Source organism: Phaseolus vulgaris, chromosome 2 (assembly GCF_000499845.2).
Source record: "Phaseolus vulgaris cultivar G19833 chromosome 2, P. vulgaris v2.0, whole genome shotgun sequence".
Classification (NCBI taxonomy): Eukaryota; Viridiplantae; Streptophyta; class Magnoliopsida; order Fabales; family Fabaceae; genus Phaseolus; species Phaseolus vulgaris.
In genome coordinates this window covers 5,002,559-5,024,211 of record NC_023758.2, presented here as the reverse complement: position 1 = coordinate 5,024,211, position 21,653 = coordinate 5,002,559, and the positions used below count along the sequence as shown (strand labels likewise).

At 35.6% G+C, this 21,653-nt stretch overlaps 2 protein-coding genes across 6 annotated transcripts; both read left to right on the top strand.

Annotated features, from left to right (window-relative positions):
- LOC137809882 (uncharacterized) lies at positions 1-4,339 on the top strand. The gene is made up of 4 exons (XM_068610943.1): positions 1-14; positions 304-778; positions 1,121-1,307; positions 4,299-4,339. Exons 1-4 carry the CDS (start codon positions 1-3, stop codon positions 4,337-4,339), a joined length of 717 nt encoding a protein of 238 aa, XP_068467044.1.
- A 3,590-nt stretch (positions 4,340-7,929) lies between these two features.
- LOC137810469 (uncharacterized) lies at positions 7,930-19,801 on the top strand. Of its 5 annotated transcripts, none has more exons than XM_068611734.1 (8): positions 7,930-8,529; positions 10,484-10,585; positions 10,889-11,035; positions 12,152-12,221; positions 14,505-14,761; positions 17,420-17,536; positions 18,537-18,588; positions 19,261-19,801. In XM_068611734.1, exons 3-8 carry the CDS (start codon positions 10,946-10,948, stop codon positions 19,674-19,676), a joined length of 1,002 nt encoding a protein of 333 aa, XP_068467835.1. In that variant the 5' UTR covers positions 7,930-8,529; positions 10,484-10,585; positions 10,889-10,945; the 3' UTR covers positions 19,677-19,801. The 5 variants fall into 5 exon arrangements, with proteins under 5 accessions (XP_068467835.1, XP_068467836.1, XP_068467839.1 ...); XM_068611735.1 differs by having other exon boundaries at positions 7,978-8,539; XM_068611736.1 differs by having other exon boundaries at positions 7,998-8,523.
- The last annotated feature ends 1,852 nt before the right edge of the window (positions 19,802-21,653 follow it).

Sequence of the window (21,653 nt, the reverse complement as noted above, 5' to 3'; positions counted from 1 at the left end):
ATGGTACCATCAGTGTTATTGGTGTCAATAATATTGATGGTACCATCAGTGTTATTGGTTGGAATAATATTGATGGTACCATCAGTGTTATTGGTGGCAATATACAGATGGTACCATCAGTGTTATAGGTGGCAATAATACTGATGGTACCATCAGTGTTATTGGCGGCAATAATACTAATGGTGGTACCATCAGTGTTATTTGTGGGAATAATACTAATGGTACCATCAGTGTTAATGGTGGGAATAATACTGATGGTACCATCAGTGTTATTTGTGGGAATAATACTGATGGTACCATCAGTGTTATTGGTGGCAATAATATTGATGGTACCATCAGTGTTATTTGTGGGAATACTACTTATGGTAGCATCAGTGTTATTGGTGGGAATAATACTAATGGTATCACCAGTGTTATTGGTGGGAATAATATTGATGGTACCATCAGTGCTATTGGTGGAAATACTACTGATGGTACCATCAGCGTTATTGGTGGCAATAATATTGATGGTACCATCAGTGTTATTTGTCGGAATAATACTGATGGTATCATCAATGTTATGTGTGGCAATAATACTGATGGTACCATCAGTGTTATTGGTCGAAATAAGACTGATGGTACCATCAGTGTTATTGGTGAAATAATACTGATAGAACCATCAGTGTTATTGGTGGCAATAATACTGATTGTACCATCAGTCATCGGTGTTAATGGTGGGAATAATACTGATGGTACCATCAGTGTTAATGGTGGGAATAATATTGATGGTACCATCAATGTTAATGGTGGGAATAATATTGATGGTACCATCAATGTTATTTGTGGGAATAATACTAATGGTACCATCAGTGTTATTGGTGGCAATAATACTGATGGTACCATCAATGTTATTGGTGGGAATAATACTGATGGTACCATCAGTGTTATTGGTGGGAATAATACTGATGGTACCATCAGTGTTATTGGTGGGAATAATACTGATGGTACCATCAGTGTTATTGGTGGGAATAATACTGATGGTACCATCAGTGTTATTGATGGCAATAATACTGATGGTACTATCTGTGTTATTGGTGGCAATTATATTGATGGTACCATCAGTGTTATTGGTCGAAATAAGACTGATGGTACCATCAGTGTTATTGGTCGAAATAAGACTGATGGTACCATCAGTGTTATTGGTGGAAATAAGACTTATTGTACCATCAATGTTATTGGTGGAAATAAGACTTATTGTACCATCAGTGTTATTGGTGGAAATAATACTAATGGTACCATTAGTGTTATTGGTGGCAATAAAACTGATGGTACCATCAGTGTTATTAGTGACAATAATACTGATGGTACCATCAGTGTTATTTGTGGGAATAATATTGATGGTACGATCAGTGTTATTGGTGGGAATACTACTGATGGTACCATCTGTGTTAATGGTGGGAATAATACTCATCAGTGTTATTTGTGGGAATAATACTGATGGTACCATCAGTGTTAATGGTGGGAATAATACTGATGGTACCATCAGTGTTAATGGTGGGAATAATATTGATAGTACCATTAGTGTTATTGGTGGGAATAATACTGATGTTACCGTGAGTGTTATTGGTCGAAATAAGACTGATGGTACCATCAGTGTTATTGGTTGCAATAATACTAATGGTACCATCAGTATTATTGGTGGGAATAATAGTGATGGTACCATCAGTGTTAATATTGAGAATAATATTGATGGTACCATTAGTGTTATTGGTGGTAGTAATATTGATGGTACCATCAGTGTTACTTGTAGCAGGTAACAGATAATTGGTAGTAGGTAGCATGGGTAACACGTAACATGTAATAGATAGTAGGTAGTTGGTAACGTTCCCCTCAACCATAGCATTAATGAATAAATTTATTGGAAGTCTTGTGGAACGAATTTGGGCTTCAAATCTTTGTCACAACTCAATACACACAATAAGGAATGTTAGGTAAAAACTTTAGATCAAAACACCCTAGGAATAAGGCGTAATAATTCCTATATCGATTGAAAAACTTGTTTTTCCGAAAAAAAATGTTCTGGCTTATATCTCTTTCTGTGTTCTATTTTTGGACGTGCCTCATTAAATGGAAAAAAAAAACATATAAAAGGACTTATGTAAATATTTTTTAAATTTTTCAATGTAATATGAATTGAGAATAAAATAAACTAAGGAAAAATTTCACAAATTAAGTAAGAGAGAAACCTTTGAATGAAAAAAAAAATTCCATGAGAACTTTTAGTGAAATTCTATGTAAGAATGTCAACAAAAAAGAAACAAAATAAAAGGGGGAAAATGAAAGAAAAAAAACAACAAATCAAACAAAAAATTCATTCACTCACATGTTGGTGTATTAATTAAAAAAATCCTTGTTGTTGCTTTTTGCACCCAAGATTCCTCTTTTCTACCACCTTTGTGATGGCATTCTCAAGGAGCTCTTCTTGGATGTTTGGTAATATGGTGCGGAAGCTTATGGATGAAATGGGCAAGGTCCTCCTAGGAGTGGTAGTGACCTTGAAGGTGCATGAAGAGTATGGAAAGAGGGGAGGTTCAGCCAGCCCCTTGATAGATGGTGAAGGAAGATTAAAACCTAGAAACTAGGTAAGGAGCAAGTATGGCACAAAATGGGCAGCATAACATTACTCAATTTAATCTTGAAAATACAAGTGATGGGCTTCTCCTTTTATAGGCTAAGGAGGCCGTAAATGTTAAGCTAATAGAAGATGAAATGCTAGCCAAATGAAATGGAAAAGTGAGGCACATGGGCACATGGAGCACATGGTCGTTCCTGGTGGATAATCTTCTAGAAAACGTGAGCAAACTAGGTTAAATCAAAAGGAGACAAGTTTATGCTTTCTAACACTACACTAACTACTAAGCCACCCCTAATGGGCCTTCATGTAGCATGTACAAGTTCCTTTCCCTTCCATCCGTTGCTTGCCCCAAATGTGCGTGGAGATGCTTGGCCATGGACCTAGTGATAGGTCCTAGAGGGTCTAGGCTTCCTCCTAGACGCTCCTTTTATAGTCGCCCTTCATCTTGTGCTAGACGCTCCCCACTTGGCTCTAGACGCTCCCCACATGGCTCTAGACGGTCTAGACTTGGCTCTTGTCTTCCATAGGGTGGTGAGCTTGGCCCTCCTCCATCACTTTGTCTTTCATTCCCATTTTACCCCTGAACCCCACCTGCACTACTTACCTTCCACACCCCCATTGTTTCTCTCTATGCACCCTTCCTAGCCTTAAGGCATTTTTACACATACCCCCTAAAGGCAATTTTACTCATACTATCACTCACCTTTACCTTTTCTCACACTCGCGTGCGTTTCTCTCTCTCACTGCACCCACACTTCCACTTTTTCTCACACTCTCTCTGTACCTTGTTGGGTTTGGGCTCACTTCCTATGTGGAGGACCAGCCCATTGTGAAATTAGGTTAGTTTCATTTGCTTCTTATTTTTTCATGGGGTGAGAGGGTGCAGTCAAGCAGGCATAGAGAGAGTAGAGAGAGCCATCTAGAGACACTCTTGGAGAGAGCCATGAGTAGGGCAGAGACAGCTTGAGGGTGTGCCATCTATAGAGAGTGAAATAGAGAGTGAGAGTGAAACAGAGAAAAAGAGAAAGTTTCGTCAGAAACTTCTGACTGTCACCGCCACTTTGCTCACCATTGGATCGGGCTGAAACTTTGACAGCAGGTTCACAACGTGAGTTAACACAATCTGACCATTCGGATCTTTGAGAAGTTGTTTGAGCAGTGAGAAATCAGTCTCACACCGCAGCAGCGTTTTCTGCGTTTTTCTTGAGAACGAGAATTTTTGGATCGCAGCTGCTGCTTCGTCCACCGTTGGATTGGGCTGAAATTTTGATAGAAGGTTCACAACTCGTGGAGCTTCAATTGGACCGTTCGGATCGGTGAAATGTCACCGGAACAGTGAGTTATAGGCCGCGTAGGGTAATTGTTGTTTATGAACTTTCTGGATTCCTATTCTGTAATATTTGGCTGATTATTGAGCACGAGTTGTGCTGTAATTTGAGACTCTCTGTGTAACCTAATTTGATCATAGTGGAGTTTGACTAACTGGCTTGTGCCCGTGGTTTTTACTTCTTACATTGAGAAGGTTTTCCACGTTAAAATTCTTGTGCCTTCCTGAAGTGTTTTTTTGTTGCTGCGATTATTTGTTATTGCTCCTCACAGATTCTTGCGAGTTAGGGAAATTATTATCCGCTGCTTATTAACTCTGGTTAAATTGAGTTTTATTGTGTTGAATTTCCCATCAAAGTGGTATCAGAGCTCCTTGGTTGGGGCTATTTGACTGCTTGAATGATGGAGGCAAATACAAATAAGATGATCTGTTTGAACGGCACTAACTATCACTTATGGAAGGGAAAAATGAAGGATCTGTTATTTGTGAAGAAATTGCATCTTCTTGATGAAGAATGGAAGTTTGAGCATCAGCAGGTTTGTTGTTTTATTCGTCAGTATGTTGAAGATAATGTTTATAATCACATTGCTAATGAGGAAGATGCAAAATCCCTATGGAAGAAGATTGAGACTTTGTATGCTTCTAGTACAAAAAACAATAAATTATATTTGTTGAATTCCTTGATGAATTTGAGGTATAAGGAGGGGATTTCTATTTCAGATCATTTAAATGATTTTCAGGGGCTCCGAAATCAATTGTCTCAAATGGGCATCAAATTTGATGATGAAATGTTGGGACTATGGCTACTGAATACTCTACCAGACTCTTGGGAAACATTTCGGGTTTCAATTACAAACTCATCTCCTAATGGTGTTGTCTCCTTGGAAAATATTAAGAGTAGTGTTCTTAATGAGGAGATGAGAAGGAAGGCTTATGGTACTTCATCTCATTTCGAGGTACTTTTCAATGAAAATAGGGGGAGAAGTCAGAAAAAGGAATCGAAAGGGAGTAAACAGAATAGCAGAAGTAAGTCCAAGTCCAGATACAAAAATGCGGAGTGCCATTATTGTCACAAAACAAGGCACATTCAGAGAAACTGTTTTCTTTTGGAAAAAGGAGAACAAGGATAAGAAAGGGAAGCAGAAGGAAAAACATCATGATGATCGTGGCCATGATTCAGTTAATCTTGTATCAGATGAGAGCATGTGGATAATTCACAGTGGTGCTACATTGCATGTTACACCAAGGAAGGAGTTCTTCACATCTTACACTTCTGGTGATTTTGGAGTGTTGAAGATGGGTAATGATGGTGTGTCTAAGGTAATTGGTATTGGTGATGTTTGCTTGCAAACCAATATGGGAAAGCAATTGTTGCTTAGAGGAGTCAAACATGCTCCAGATGTCCGCTTTAATTTGCTTTCTGTGCAGATGCTTAATGATAGTGGTTTTGAAAATCACTTTGGTTCAGGAAAGTGGAAACTCTCCAAAGGTAATCTCATCGTGGCCAAAGGGGAGAGAATCAGTAAACTGTATTGGACAAAAGCATTGGTTGCTAAAGACAGTGTGAACGCCATGGATATGGACGCTTCTTTGTGGCACCGAAGGCTTAGTCATATCAGTGAGAAGGGTCTGAATTGTTTAGCTAAAAAGGATGTGCTTCCGGGATTGAAGAGTGGAGAGTTGGAGAAATGTTCTCATTGCATGGCTGGTAAGCAGACCAGAGTATCTTTCAAGAAGCATCCTCCTTCAAAGAAGTCAGAGTTGCTTGAATTGGTGCATTCTGATGTTTGTGGCCCATTGAAGGTAAAGTCATTTACTGGTGCACTTTATTTTGTTACCTTTATTGATGATTGTTCTAGGAAGCTTGGGGTTTATGCTTTGAAGACAAAGGACCAAGTTCTAGAGAAATTCAAAGAATTTCATGTTTTGGTCGAGAGATAGTCAGGCAAGAAGCTGAAATGCATTCGTACTGACAATGGTGGTGAGTATTGTGGACCGTTCTATGCTTATTGCAAGCAACACGGTATCAGACATGAAAAAACTCCTCCTAAAACTCCTCAGCTTAATGGCTTAGCAGAAAGGATGAACATGACACTGATAGAAAGAGTCAGGTGTATGCTTTCTGAAGCAAAGTTGCCTAAGCACTTTTGGGGTGAGGCATTGTACAATGCAGTGCATGTTATTAATTTGAGTCCTGCAGTTGCTTTGAATGCTGAGGTGTCAGACAAGGTTTGGTTTGGCAAGAATGTCAAGTATGATCATTTGCGACTCTTCGGTTGTAAAGCATATGTGCATGTTCCTAAGGATGAGAGATCCAAGTTGGACGCGAAGACAAGGTCGGGATGAATTTGGCTACAAGTTCTTTGATCTTGTTGAGAAGAAGGCAGTGAGAAGCCGTGATGTGAAGTTCATGGAAGATCAAACCATTGAAGATATTGATAAGACAGAGAAGACGACATCTGAGACAGAGAATAGATTGTCTAATGTCGATCCAGTTCAGAGTGATGAACAACATGATGATGTTGATGATCAACAACTTGGAGATGCTTTTGATGCTCCTATTGATGACGCTGAAGAGGAACATGGGATGTCACAAGACGAGGATCTTGGTGATGCTCCTGAACCACTTCAAGTTCAAATTCGGAGGTCTAATAGGCAGAGGGAAACATCTACTAGGTATCCTTCTGATGACTATGTTACCTTGACGGATGAAGGAGAACCAGAGTGCTATCTTGAAGCCATGGAGAGTGAAGAAAAGAAAAAGTGGCTGGATGCAATGCAAGATGAAATGAAGTCCTTGCATGATAATCACACTTTTGACTTGGTGAAATTGCCAAAAGACAAGAAGGCTCTGGAAAACAGGTGGATTTACAGGGTAAAGCAAGAAAGCAATTCCACATCTCCAAGGTATAAAGCCAGATTAGTGGTGAAAGGCTTTAGACAGAGAAAAGGCATTGATTTCAATGAGATTTTTTCTCCTGTCGTGAAGATGTCATCCATTAGAATTGTGCTGAGTTTGGCTGCTACTCTTGATTTAGAGGTAGAGCAAATGGATGTTAAAACTGCTTTCCTTCATGGTGATTTGGAGGAAGAGATTTACATGAAGCAACCTGATGGTTTTCTTGTTGAAGGCAAGGAAGATCGTGTATGTAGGCTGAGAAAAAGTCTATATGGCTTGAAGCAAGCTCCTCGTCAATGGTACAAGAAGTTTGAGTCTGTTATGTGTGAGCAAGGCTACATGAAGACTACTTCTGATCATTGTGTGTTTGTTAAAAAATTTGCTATTGATGATTTCATTATCCTGTTGTTGTATGTTGATGACATGCTTATTGTTGGGAAAGATATTTTCATGATCAACAGGTTGAAGAAGCAATTGAGTGAGTCATTTGCTATGAAAGACATTCACAACGTGGATCGGGCCGAAACTTTGACAGCAGGTTCACAACGTGAGTTAACACAATCTGACCGTTCGGATCTTTGAGAAGTTGTTTGAGAAGTGAGAAATCAGTCTCACACCGCAGCAGCGTTTTCTGCGTTTTTCGGATCGCCACTGCTGCTTCGTCCACCGTTAGATCGGGCTGAAATTTTGACAACAGGTTCACAACTCGTGGAGCTTCAATTAGACCGTTCAGATCGGTGAAACGTCACCGGAACAATGAGTTATAGGCCGCGTACGGTAACTGCTGTTTATGAACTTTCTGGATTCCTATTCGGTAATATTTGGCTGATTATTGAGCACGAGTTGTGCTGTAATTTGAGACTATCTGTGTAACCTAATTTGATCATAGTGAAATTTGACTGACTGGCTTGTACCCGTGGTTTTACTTCTCACATTGAAAAGATTTTTCACAAATTCCTATATCTTTTGTTGTTGCGATTATTTGTTATTGTTCCTCACATATTCTTAGACTTAGTGAAACTCTTGTTAAATTGAGTTTTATTGCGTTGAATTTCCCATCATACCTCACGTCCCACACGTGTCTCTTTCATCCACTCACATACTAACGGTTTCTCTCTCTTTTTTCTTTTTCCTTCCACAGTCTCACAAATCATCCCGTACGCTCAATCTTACCGTCTTCTGCCCTTCAAAAAGATGCACCGCACACATACGGGAAAAAAACTATACACCAACAGAGAAACCAAGCGACGCCCTCTACTCGGCTCATTGATTTCCTTGGCACCTCAAACCCTAATCTGAGCTTCCTCTCGAACTCTCTTCTCAGTATACCCTACTCTCATCCTCACTCACTCTCTGCAAATACACATATCCATCCACGCCACACTCCACTCACGGTCACTCACTCATTCCACTCTGCACTCTCAAACCACACCCAACCGTAAAAGGGGGAGGAGAACACAACAAGAGGGGAGGAGATTTTGCTCACACCTGGAAACATTGAAAAGCTGAGAATTCACCTCACACACAAAAGAAACATTGCCTCTTACGCTGCCATCTCGCCTGCAACCGCCCCACCAGCTCTATCATCCAGCACCTGCTGCCTTCCCGTAAGTTCTGCCAGGACCGCCGCTGCCCTGCACCGCGCCACTACGCCATCAGCCGCACATCCAGAGCGTTCAGACGGTGATCGTGCGTGAATGTTTGTTATTTTCGTTTACGTTTCTGTTTAATTTTTTTACTGCAGCCACTGTGTGAATGTTTAAGTTTTATAAAATTGTTCTGCTGCAATTTATGTATGGGTTCCACGGTTGTTTGTAATACAATCAACGGCGCAAGAAGAAGAACCCTAAAACGGCGTCTCCAGTGATGCGGAGATGGAAGCGGTGGAAGTGAGAATCAAGAAGCCAGAAGGCAAAGGAAACCTAATCGTAAGCAAGTGAGAGAACAGAGAAAAAGATAAAGAGAGAACGTAATCAGAGAAGACAAAAGGCACAAAAGGAGAGAATGTATTTGGTAAAATGATAGTGTCTTACATAAAGCAAAACCGGAGGTGTATATACAAAGCAATAAAGGGAAAAAGAAAAGCAACAAAACCCAATACAAAGCCCAATTAAAACTTAAATAAGTATTTTATCACCCCTCAACAATGTACATAGAGGAAGAGATGGGGAGTAACTTGAGAGAAGGCCAACAATAATATTTCTTTTGAATGAGGTAACAGTCAATCTCAATAAGCTTAGTGTGCTGATGAAAGACTTGATTAGAAGTAATTTGTATTGTGATTGGTTGTCACAATATAAGGTTGTTGGTTGAGTGTAAGGGATCTCAAGTTCTTGAAGGATGTAGGTTAACCATTGGATTTCACAAGTTGTTGTGGCTAAAGCTTTATATTCGGCTTTGGAGGAACTTTTAGAGATTGTCTGTTTTTTTTTTTTTTCAATTTCCATGAAATTAGAGATTCTCCCAAGAAGATAAAGTAATTAGATATAGATTTTCGGGTTTTAAGGACATGTGGACCAATAAGAATCATTGAAACCACGAAGTTGAGTAACATGGTTGTTGTGAAAGAAGATGCCAGTCCTGAAAGTGCCTTTTAAATAACGAAGAGGACGAAAGACAACTTGTTGATGGAGGGTTGTTGGAGAGGGGATGAATTGGCTTAAGTTGTTTACAACGAAGGCTATATCAAGTTGAGTGTTGGTGAGGTAGATGAGTCTGCCAATAAGTCTTCTATAGGTGGAAGTTTTTGTTTCGCTGAGCTTTGTACCCTCTGAGGAAGAAAGCCGAGACGAGTGAACAATGGGTGTGGGCATATGGTGTAGGTGCAAGGAGAGTTCATCATGTCCGTTTTGTGGAGAAGGTCCAAAACGTATTTGTGTTGACAAATATGTAGTCCTTGGCGGTTTTGGGCTACTTCCAGACCCAATAAATATGTAAGATCTCCTAGATTTAGTGTCCTGTAAGGATGTAATGTGATTGATCTTCTCATTATCATTTCCAGTGAGCATCAGATCATCAACATACACACGAATGATTGTTATGTTAGGTCCAATTTAAAAAAGAGTGATTTGCAGATGATAAAATGTATTTATTGGAAAGGAGAAAGTTAGATAGTTTAGCATACCATTGGCCGCCAGCCTGACGGAGGCCATATAGTGACCTTTGTAATTTGCAAACATGTTGAGGAGAGGGAAGATTGAGGCCATGAGGGGGTTGCATGTAGACTTCCTCAAAGAGATCACCATGTAAGAAGACATTGTTGACGTCAAGTTGTTTGAGAATCCAATTTTGAGAAGTTGCAACCGCAAGTAAAAGTCTTAAGGTGGTTAATTTTGCTACAAGAGCAAAAGTGTCTAAGAAATCAACTCCTTCCAATTGAGTGTATCCTTTAGGTACCAAATGTGCTTTGTGGCGATCAATAGTGCCATCAAATTTGTTCGTTCGTCGCGATCTTGGTTGCGACACTTGTGAAACTGGTTTGAAGATGTAAATTAGGGTGGATATGGATTCTCTTTTTTCTTACCTTCCTCCATGGATTGATAGCAGATTCTATCATTCTGTGAGGTTTCCATTTCTTTTAATGCTTGTTTGTTTTAATCCATTTGTAGGCTTAATTTGGGTTATGTGTTATTTTTGTTCAAAGGTGTGGAGATATTGATACTTGGGGCATTTAGGATCTTTATCCTTTGTTCATCCTCAACATTGTTGTGTTCTCAAAGAAAATGGAAAGCTACTTTCCTAACTGGTGAGGATTTAGTTTTTGAAAAACACTAATTTGCTTTATTTGTTGTGCATTGTTAGAGTCATTGTTCTCTTCCTCTTATATGCATACTTTCTTTTTTGTCTCCTTATATATATTTCAAAAAGTTGTATTTTAATGTGGAACAATATTATTTTTCACATATAGTTTTATTATATAATTTTTATTATTTTGTTTACCTGTATGTCTATGCACTATTTTATCAAGAGCTCAATCTACTTAGGTACTTAAGTTGAAAAGCCGAAACATGATTGTTTAATAGTTGTATTGTATAATAATCTTTTTCAGCCTCATTATATGAAGATTTTTTTTTAAAAAAAGAGCAAAGAGTGGAAGTACCTATTAATGATGCCTGATCTTCCATTCCAAGTTGGGGATTTGGCTGAGTCAAAATCCTTTCAAAGTGGTTTTCGTGGTGCATGGTTTCGTTGCAAGGTACAAAATTCTCCCTTCTCTAATTTTGTGGTGTTAATCTCTAATTTTGTGGTGTTAATGTGTTAAGGAGAAGAACTAAAATAAGTAAGAGACTCTAAGATTGACATTGGCTTCTTATGAGACACTTTTATCAAAATGTGCATTTTAGTAAAAACCAACCAAGTTTCTGTGAAATTTGTGATTCTTTGTATCATTATTTTTAGAATTAAAGGAGTTTTTAGTATCTCCAAAATTGCCCATTTTGAAATTGGGATCTAAAAAATTTTCAATGTTTTTGGCATCCAACATTTAACCAATATGCCAATTTGGTCTTGACAGTCTGTTACTTTTGAATTAATGGTGTTAGCATGCTAATAGTTAATAAATGAGTTAATTTGGTCTTAACCGTAACCTTATTACTCTTAAATTAACTACGTTGACATGTAATCATTCTGGTCAGATATTTGCAGGTATGATAGTTTGTTACACTGTCTGCTGTAAACAATAGTTTTGATTTTCTATGGTAACCTGTCTGTTTTGTTTGCGATTCATTTGGAAAAAATTTAGCTGATGATATGAGTCAAGTAACTGAATAACAGAACTGTATATGAGTCCAGTAACTGAACTTTTAGTAGCCATTAAAGAAATTAAATTCTTTAATGTAAACTAATATAAATTATTAAAAAGCTTAGTTTCTGTAAGCATTAAAATACTTCTATATCATCTCTTTAATATATATATATATATATATATACATATATATATATATATATGTATATAGGTTTTGCCGTAGTTGAGTACTAATTAAAATAACTATTAAGGCAAGTCTGGAACTTTTTCAGCTGATTAATGCTGGATTATTTTAAGTGAAAGTCTGTTTTCAGGATTCATATTGAAACCCCTACTTGTTCCATTGTGTCCTTTTATTAAAAAAAACTTGTCTTTCTCAGAATAATTTCATGAGGCTTCTTTGCCAATCTGGTAATTGGCCTGCATGCATTGGTTGGTCACATATCTGTACTGTTGCTACTTTTTAGCAAAGGATTGGGATGCTCAACCAATATTTGTCATTTTATTGAGTACTAATTTTTTCTATTTGGTATTACTTTGGCCTAAAATTATTTATGATTCTTTCAGATTAGAGATATCCGCACGAAAAATGCTGTCATATCCCATCTATTGGAGTATTTTGACTACACTGACCAAAGTATGTTCTTGCTCTAATTTAAAATTTCAAGTAGAATTCCATTATCTTTTTATTGAACGAAGTAGAATGAATGTTCTTATGCAATTTGGTTAGTATTAACATTTTATTTTCTTGATTAAGTGTAATATAGTTGGGTTAAATGCAATATTTTACATTCCTTCTTTGATGTGAAAGTGCCAAGTTGAGGTTTATATGAACTATCACAAGTTTGACAACTAGAGGGAAGGACTAGTGTTTTTTTTAGGCAAAGTTGTGCTCTGTTGGTGAAATCCCTTTACTACCAATCAAGCCTGGTATATGTCGATACTGCCATTTGGATTTTCTTTGATTGACTCAATGACTCATTTGCATCCTATTGTGTATAGGCTTGAAGAGGAACTAAGGAACTTGTATTGTAGCACTTAAATGTGATGAAAAATAGTGAGTTAATGCTCAACATTTTTATATGTATTAAAGGATGAGCACAAGTATGTTTGAAAGAGGAAGGTTACAACCTATGTTCCTTAACCGAAAGTTACATACACCCAAAAATAGCTTTGTGTAAGCATAAACTACTGTAACAAACATATTTTAGTACTCCCACTCAAGTTGGAACATATAAATTGTACGCACCAAGCTTGGAACATATAAACTAATGAGAATGTTTGCAAGTTGGTCGTTAGAGCTAATAAATCAGTACATAGTTCCTTTGATAACTGCGGAGATCTCACTTCAACTAGAGATAAGGTCATTTCATAGTATATAAGTGAGTGTAAACCTCACCTTACAAGCCGATCTTGTAAGCCTAAGTTAGGCTTAAAGACCACTTCTTAAGATGGTATCAGAGCCATTTAGAGCATATCCTAGTGAGAGTTTTGGCCTATCGTGCCACCCACTATCAGACCACTGATAAATATTGAGTCTCACACACGAGTTGACAGTCTCGGCTTGAGGGGTGAGAGGTGTGTGTTGGAGATCTCATATCGATTAGAGATAAGACAATTTCATAGTAAATAAGTGGGTGCAAATCTCACTTTACAAGTCGGTTGTGTAAGGTTGAGTTAGACTTAAAGTTAACTTTTTAATAACAATAACTCTCCTTTATAAAATTACAATCGATCTCTCCATGTTTGGTTCTTTCACGAAACAAAAGATTGGATACAATATGAAGGATTGATTGATTATCATAATACAACTTCATTTCCTTAACTTCACATAATTTGAACTCTTGAAGGAGTTTTGTAATCCACTCAAGTTTGCAAGTGGCCAAAGCCATAGATCCATATTTAGCTTCCACATTGGATCGGGCTACAACATTTTGTTTCTTGCTCTTCCAGGAGGTAATATTTCCACCAGTGTATCTTGTGATGGATCTTCTGCTGCATATATAAACAAGTAAAATTGCACAAATATATGCAAGATATTTCCTTTCACATTCTCTTTTGTTTCCAAATGTGGATATTTTTAGAACGTTGTTGGAATTGTTAGTTTTCTTATGTAAAAAATAGTGCATTGGATATTGAGAACTTTGTTAGCATATGTAATTCAATATAAACCTAATTTTTTTCTTTACGTAAAAGAGTACATGATTGAACAAACGTTAGATCCTGCTTGAACATGATGACCTTTAGAGGGTTTGATGAATATAATAAGGTAGCATGTAATAACACTTAAAGATTCGTTCATATGCCTTTAGAAGGATTTCAGTATTTAGAATAAAATTCTAATGTTGGTGACTTCAAGTGGTTCAAATTGTTCTTCCTGTTGCAAGATTTTCTTATGCAAAAAGAAAATATTTGATACTAGAATGGATTTCTTTTAGAAGAAACTAATTAGAGTATGGTTAGAAAACAAAATCTCTATAATACCATGTCCACATTTGCGTGAATAAAAGTGAAAGGAAGTCAAACAAGAGAGAAAATTGAGTGATTTGAAGAAACCAATATAATAAATGCCTTCTATATTATTGTGTTTATAATACATAATAAATTTTGTATGATAAAAGGGAAAAACTATCAATTAGCAAAATTTTAACACAAGAATTATTTCACAAATTAACTATTAATTTTTTGTTTATTGTCTATTATTAATGGTATCCTGCTGGATTGTTTTAATTGTTAGCTGACATGTTTCTTTGTCCAAATTGATAAATATGTTAATTAGACAAATGTTTCTAACCAATTTGAGAGAGCTCTAATCCTTGGATTCTATAAGTAAACCCTTACAAACACTAATAATTACTATTAAAGTTGGAAGGGGTAACAATTCATTTGAAGTTATAATTATTGCATTACTTGTTTGCAGAGCCAAGTTGGATCAAGTTGTATCAAAAGCCTCTAGCTAATATTGGCAAGTCAAAGGGCTTTAACAAGGAATTGATGTTGCGACCTTCGTTTCCTACTTTCTCTCGTGAAAGTGAAAAGCTTGATTCGAATGCCATATTAGAAGTGATTGTTATTGTCAATAACAAATGGAAAGTTGGGGACTTGGTAGATTGGTATACAGATGGTTGCTATTGGTCTGGAATTCTAACTAAAATATTGGGCAATGATAAAGTTGAGGTAATACTTTTTGTCGTCTTATTCAATATCTTATTTGGATTTTTAATGAGCTATAGCTATAGCTGCAAGAGTAGAAATTATTTGGTACTATTTGTGAAGTTTTCCCTATTCATGCAATAGATTTTACACTTTTTTAGATTTTTTCCTTAATTATTTGTCTCCTTTTATTCTAGTTTAGGTCTAGGCCTAACTTAACTTCGAAAGATAACTCATAGAGAGAGGGTTGACCCCTGCTTATATACATTATTTTAGTCATATCGCTAGTTGATATTGAATCTCAACTTACTCTTTCATGCTAAGAAGTGGGCATCTCATGAAGTGGGCACCTCATGAAGTTGGCATGATTGGACACGTGGGGATTTATTAATGACCTAATAATAGGTGGTTTGATTGGTTCAACAATAATTGTTCTTCCATATTAGATTTATGGTTAGCCATTGCAAAAAAGGAAAATAAGGAATACATGGAAGAAATCTAAAAACATCCTTATTATAAGTTTCCCTATTTACAAATATCGAATAAGATCTTCTACAATTAACCTCTTTGGCATATATTAGCATGATCCAAGCTTGTTGTAAATGTAATCTACTCGAGAACTGTGAGATATTTTGTAAAATGTTTGCTAGTTGATTAGTGGAACTAACAAAGTCAGTATTCTTGAAAGCATATTCTCTCTAACAAAATAATAATCTATCTCTATTTGTTTGGAAGATTAGAGTAGATACAATATATAGAGGTGATCTGATTGTCACAAATCAATTTAGCCTCCTAAGTTTCTCTAAATTGTAATGTTGAAGTTGCCTATGCCATATCATCACGAATGCAACTACTACCATAAAATTGTATTTGACTTCAACACTAGATCTAGCAATTGTATTTTGTTTCTTCTCCATAAGATCAAATTTTCTTCAATGAGAACAAAATAACCATAAGTGGACCTCCTAGTGATCCTACACAATCAACATCTGAGTAACAAATAATCTTGGCATCACCTTTCTCTCCATATCTATAACTTGGTGCGTTCTTTATGTATCAGAGAATACGTATGACAACATCCCAACAACTATTACAAAGAGCATTTAGGAATTGATTTACCTTACTAACTGCAAATGTGATGACTAGTCTGGTGCTGGAGATAATTCAATCTTTCGACAAGTCTTTAATGCCTTCTTAGGTCTTCCAATGCCTCTTCTTGACCTGGAAGGTTTTGACATTGAAATTCGTATAAGTTCCATTGGGGCACCAACCTAGGTAGTAAATGGTTGTTGTAGCTATACTATAGTGCAATAGCGACCTCATTGTGTTGCGTTTTAAAGTCATGGTCGTTGCAACAAGTGTAGCGTTACAACAAAGCAACTCAATCTCACTCCTTGAAGTGATTTAGGGTTTGATATTTGGAAGTTAGAGGAAAACTAAAAATTCCCTCACTTTAATTATTAGTGTTGAAAATCCATTATTGAGTAGAGATATAGCCAAATTATAGTATATAAGTGAAGTTAGTTGGTTTTGTGAGGTTAAGTTAGGCAAAATTATCGTCCACCTTTCTAAGATGGTATTAGAGCCTATCATAGCAAGGATCGTCAGACTTGTGTCACTCATTATTAGATTTCTATAGGACCATCCACAAATATCTAATCCCATGCTTAAGTGTTTGGCTCTCAGCGTGAGGGAGTATGTTGGAGATTCCACATCGATGCGGGTAAGAAAATAGATTTTAAGTCTAACGCAACGCTACAAAATCGACTTGTATGGTGAGGTCTACATCCACTTACATTGTATAATATGGTTTTATCTCTAGTCGACGTGGGTTTTTGAACATACCGCCTCCCACCAAGGACTAAACATCTTGAGTGTGAGACTAGAGGGGAACTCAATAGCAAGTGACACGAGGCCCAACACCTTATTAGGATAGGTTTTGAATGACTCTAATACCATCTTAAGAAAGCGGAATTTAAGACTAATTCAACCCTACAAAATCGACTTGTAAGATGAGGTTTGCATCCACTCATATACTGTAAAATTTGACCTTATCTTCCGTCGATGTGAGATTTTAACACACATCCCTCTGTCAAGGACTAGATATCTCAAGCATGAGACTAGATATTTGTGGGTGGACTGACAACAACCCGATAGCGGGTGGCACAATAGACCCAACTCACTAGAATATGTTCTAATAACATATTAAAATGTAGACTTTAAGCCCAATTCAACCTTATAAAACCGACTCATAAGGTGAGGTTTGCACTTTATATACTATAATTTGGCCTCATCTCCAGTGAATGAATTGGGGCTTTTATAGTTGGAACCATTAAAATTGATATAGAGATCAATAATTTATGTATACATACACCGAACATTGTGACATTGTTTGATCCATGTTGCCTGGTTTAAAATACTTTATTTAAGGTCATTCAATTCTATCCTATCAATTTTTCCGTCATCTATTTTGTCTCATTTAATAATTGCAGTAATCATTTCGCTGCCAATTTTATGAAGATATGGCAAATGGCATGGATATGGCCAACTATAAGCTGTTTACTACTCATTTTTCTTTAATGAACTTTTCCTTTATGTCTTGTTTCTTGAACAATACTTGTCTGGATGTACTTTAGTATTCTGTGAGCATCTTAAATTCATACTTAGTATGTGTCTTTCTAGATTAATTTGCTACCTCCTCCACTGGGTGAAGGGTTATCTTATGAAGCATTAAGCAAGGATTTGCGCCCATCTTTGGACTGGTGTCCAGAAAAAGGTTGGACTGTGCCTATGCCTATGGTGTGTACTCTTAATCCTATAATTTGACTTATCTTTGTATTTATAAATTAATTTCTATAGATAATTTTCTGTGGTTAGATTTTGTTTATGCCTCTTCTACTTATAATCCCACAATTTGGTATGTCCTTGTACATATTAAAGTTTTTGCAAAAACTGAATACATTCGTAAATTATGATATTTTTGGTTTATAGTGGAAAATGTCATTTTTTTTGTCTCCAAATTTTGTTTGAGTTTGTAGTTCTGTAAATCTGATTGTAAAATTCTTCTATTGCATAAAAAAATAAAATAAAAATGTCCCATTTGAAATATACTTTCTAATATATATATTGATGTAAATTCAATCCATTGTGATTGCTGATTGAATTTTTGTATTATAAATTCAACATATTGCAGAAATATGGATTATATTTTCCTGAATCATACTTGATACAATAAGAGGTATAAAAATAAGAAAAGGGAAATAAATCTGTAGACACTGGCACTGAAAATCAGGACAATATTTTCCCTATAAGTGCTGTAATTAAATAAGGAATAATACAGATTCTAATTACAAAAAAAATTGATATGATGTTTGCCAAGATTTTTGGTCTGAAAGTGTTGACAAAAGTATTGTTTTACTTATGAGATGTCATGACGATCAGTGTCTGTAAGAACAATGTCATCAACATATACTATAAATACATCCAACACTCGAATATGGTAAAAAATTGAATGATTTAAAAGAGTAATTAAAAGAGTTACTCTTCATTTTAACTTTTCATTTTCTTTTAATCTAGTCATTTAAGGCATGTTAGCAAAATTTATATTAACGTTCATCTCAGTAGATGCTAGCTTTAGTGTTTTTGGGGTCAGCCACTACACTGTCGTCTTGGATTCAAAACATTGGTTGACTTCATACTGCATATCTTCTGCTCTGCAAAAAGTTTGTTTAGGTTTTGACTTCATACTGCATATCTCAGTTTGCATTATGAATACTTAACTTCCTTGCCAAAATTGCAGGGTGATGAATGCAGGCAGCCTTGTGCTCGTATAATCAATCCCGCAAATTCAGGTAAAACTATCCAAATACACTTTCTTGAAACCTTGCATTTGAATGAAAACTGAGCTTTCTGAGTTGAAGATTAATTTGGATAGTCTTTCCTCCCTTACTTCTCTGGCTGTTTGTTAAATGGTGTGGTGTCCTCATTTATATGTGCTTCTTAAGGTAATCATTATCAGTCTATTTTGTTTTGGATTCAGCAATTCAAGCTGTTTCTGAATGCTTGGGTTTGTTAAGGAGCTGTTTTATCTTCGGTTGTACCTTATAAAACTAGCAAATTAGGAAAGGAATACATGTATATCAAGCTCCTCAGTAGCAGACATACCCTTCTGTTAAAACAAAATGTGCAGAAAATACCAATGGAGATCAAGCACAAATCTGGATATACTTGCCCCAATCCCTTCTGTTCCTTGCCTTGCTCAATCTTTGCCTGCCTTTTCTTTCTTTCTTTCCCCAATTCTGATATCATTCCAGAATTCACTTCTCCGATAAGCATGTGACAGTTATCAGTGTTACAGACTCCATTGTCTCTTTGGCACGTTCTCTACAATTTTCATTTTCTCATTTACACCTTGCTCTTCTGGTTGCATTATTATTTTTGTCTATTTTAATTTGTTCTATAACTAACTTTGCTGTATAACCTTTTTATTATTTCCTGGGGTTTTGTGGGCATCCATGCTACAGATGGAACGGATGAGGTTGGTCGGCATATAGTAAGGACACCTTCTCCATCTTTAAATTTGAAAGACTATCCGGATAGACCCATAGCAAAGCAAAGCAACAGTGCTAGAAATTGTATGGAGATTGACGAGTCTGATAACTTTTCAAGTTTACACATCATGGATTCGTCAGTTGAGAACTTGGAAATAGCTACCATCAATGGTAGATATAATGAGTATCCCGCAAAGAAGAGAAGCGACAGAAGCCTCTGTCTTAATTCCAAGTCTTCCAATACTATAGAAGCTGCAATCGTGGACTTGGAGGAACTTGTGAATAGGATTAAATGGTTAAGGGGTGTGTTGAATTTGAGGGTGTCGCCTTTATCAGATACTAAACAGCCTTCTTGGGAGTTTTCCAAACATCATGCATCATGCAAATGATTGTTCTGTATTAAATGTTTGTACTCAGCATAAATTTAGTTTTTCTCAAATATAATTCCCGTGCTGTAGATAGTGCTTTTGAACAGCTTATTTTGGAAATATAGTTTGTTCTTATATTTTTTAAACTTAGCGCATTGTTCCGTAGGCCTTTCATGGGAGGCAATTGCGTCTCTATAATATCTTCTCTTACCTTCTGATATATCGGTATGATATTTTAAAATCTTTATATTTTCTAAACAATGCAATTCTAAAGATATTTAAAAAAATATATATTTTGGAATAATTTGGATTGTGTAATTTAAAATTGATTTTGAACTATTTTGATAGATAGATCGTTTGAGTATGTTATCATAAATTTATCACTTATGAACAATTTAAAATATAATAAGAATGATTCATCCAGGAATTTTAAAATTAAAGCTTTCTAGATGATACTAGAAGATAAGATATTGCTTAACGATAGTGATAGCGTTGAGAGGTTCCCAAATTTCCAGGTCTGAGAAACCGAACGAACCAGTAGAATTGATAACAAGAAGTGAAGGAAGTAAACTAGTGAGGAGAAAGAGGTCGAGAAAGAGGTCGGAGGGGCGTTTCCATGAAAATGAAAATGTGTTGAGAAACTTGTTTGGGACGTCGCATGATCAAACAACGACATTGTGGCTGCGAAAAGTGTCCAAGTGTTAGCCGTTGTCGACAACGGAAAGCATCACCGGAAAGTTTTAATTTTAAACTTTCGTTCCAAATATTTGGAGAAAATCATTTTAATTTCTGAAATATTAAAAATCAATTATGGATTACACATTTAGAATTTTTATTTTGAAATATACTTTTTCAAAAATATTTTTGGAACCAAAGTTTAGTTGATCCTTTATACGAAAATTTGTTGAACCTTAACCTAACTTTAGAGGTAACTTGTGAGTAGGGATGATAGAATTAGGACATATACAAGTGGTAATTATTTTTTGGCCTAAAAATATTAGCTTTCAGTTACCTACAAATTATTTTATATGCCCGAGTTTTTATAGACATCCATTGATCACTTTTTAAATTTTAAAAATTGTTTTTAAAAATGAACTTGAATAAAAATTTATCTTAAAGTGTAATTAAAATTAAATTGTTCCATAAAATATTAATACAAATATATTAATTTTTCTAAAAGATATAATAAATTGATTTCTTTAGAAATAAATTTAGTTTTATAACTATAAATAAAAAAACACAAATTTATATTATCAAATCAAATTGTTGGGATAGCTAGTTCTAGAAGGGGAGTTGAATATAGTTTGTACTCTACTTGTACAAACAATACAAACAACTTCACAAAATTTATATTAGTTACTCAAACTACTGAGTTATTGTTTTTAAAATGTTAGTAGTAATTGTATGACTACGAGAAAGATGTATACATATTGCAAAAGAGTGAGTGATACCCAAAAATATTGTTACTTCTTACATAACTTTCTAAAGTCGTATGGTTAAAGTATCTAAATTAAAACTATTAGAATCTACATCAATATTGTATGTACCAATGTCAAAATGATAAAAATAACTAAAAATAAAATAAATCAGGCAAAACACAGAAAAAACATAATTTTAAAAAATAAAATCATGAAATCAAAACAACAAACTATAAGAGAAAAAAAAAACAACAAAATTGCAAATCCTAGTCCCTAAATTCTAAAACCTAACTCGTAATATTTAAATTTTAAATCATAAACCTTAAAATCTTAAATAGTGTTGTTTGTATACCTAATATTTTTTTAGCTTATTAAGTAATTTTGTCCAAATAGAAATCTTGTCCTTGGAGGGAATTGTAGGCTTCCAAAAAAATTTATTAAATGAGTCCTCATATTGTTTGTTTTCTTACTCCATCTAACAACTATAATTATAGATTTATTGTCATGCCATAATAATACTTCTTATAAATTTTAGTTCCAAATCTGTTGGAGGGTGTTGATTGTTATTTTTATTTGTTTC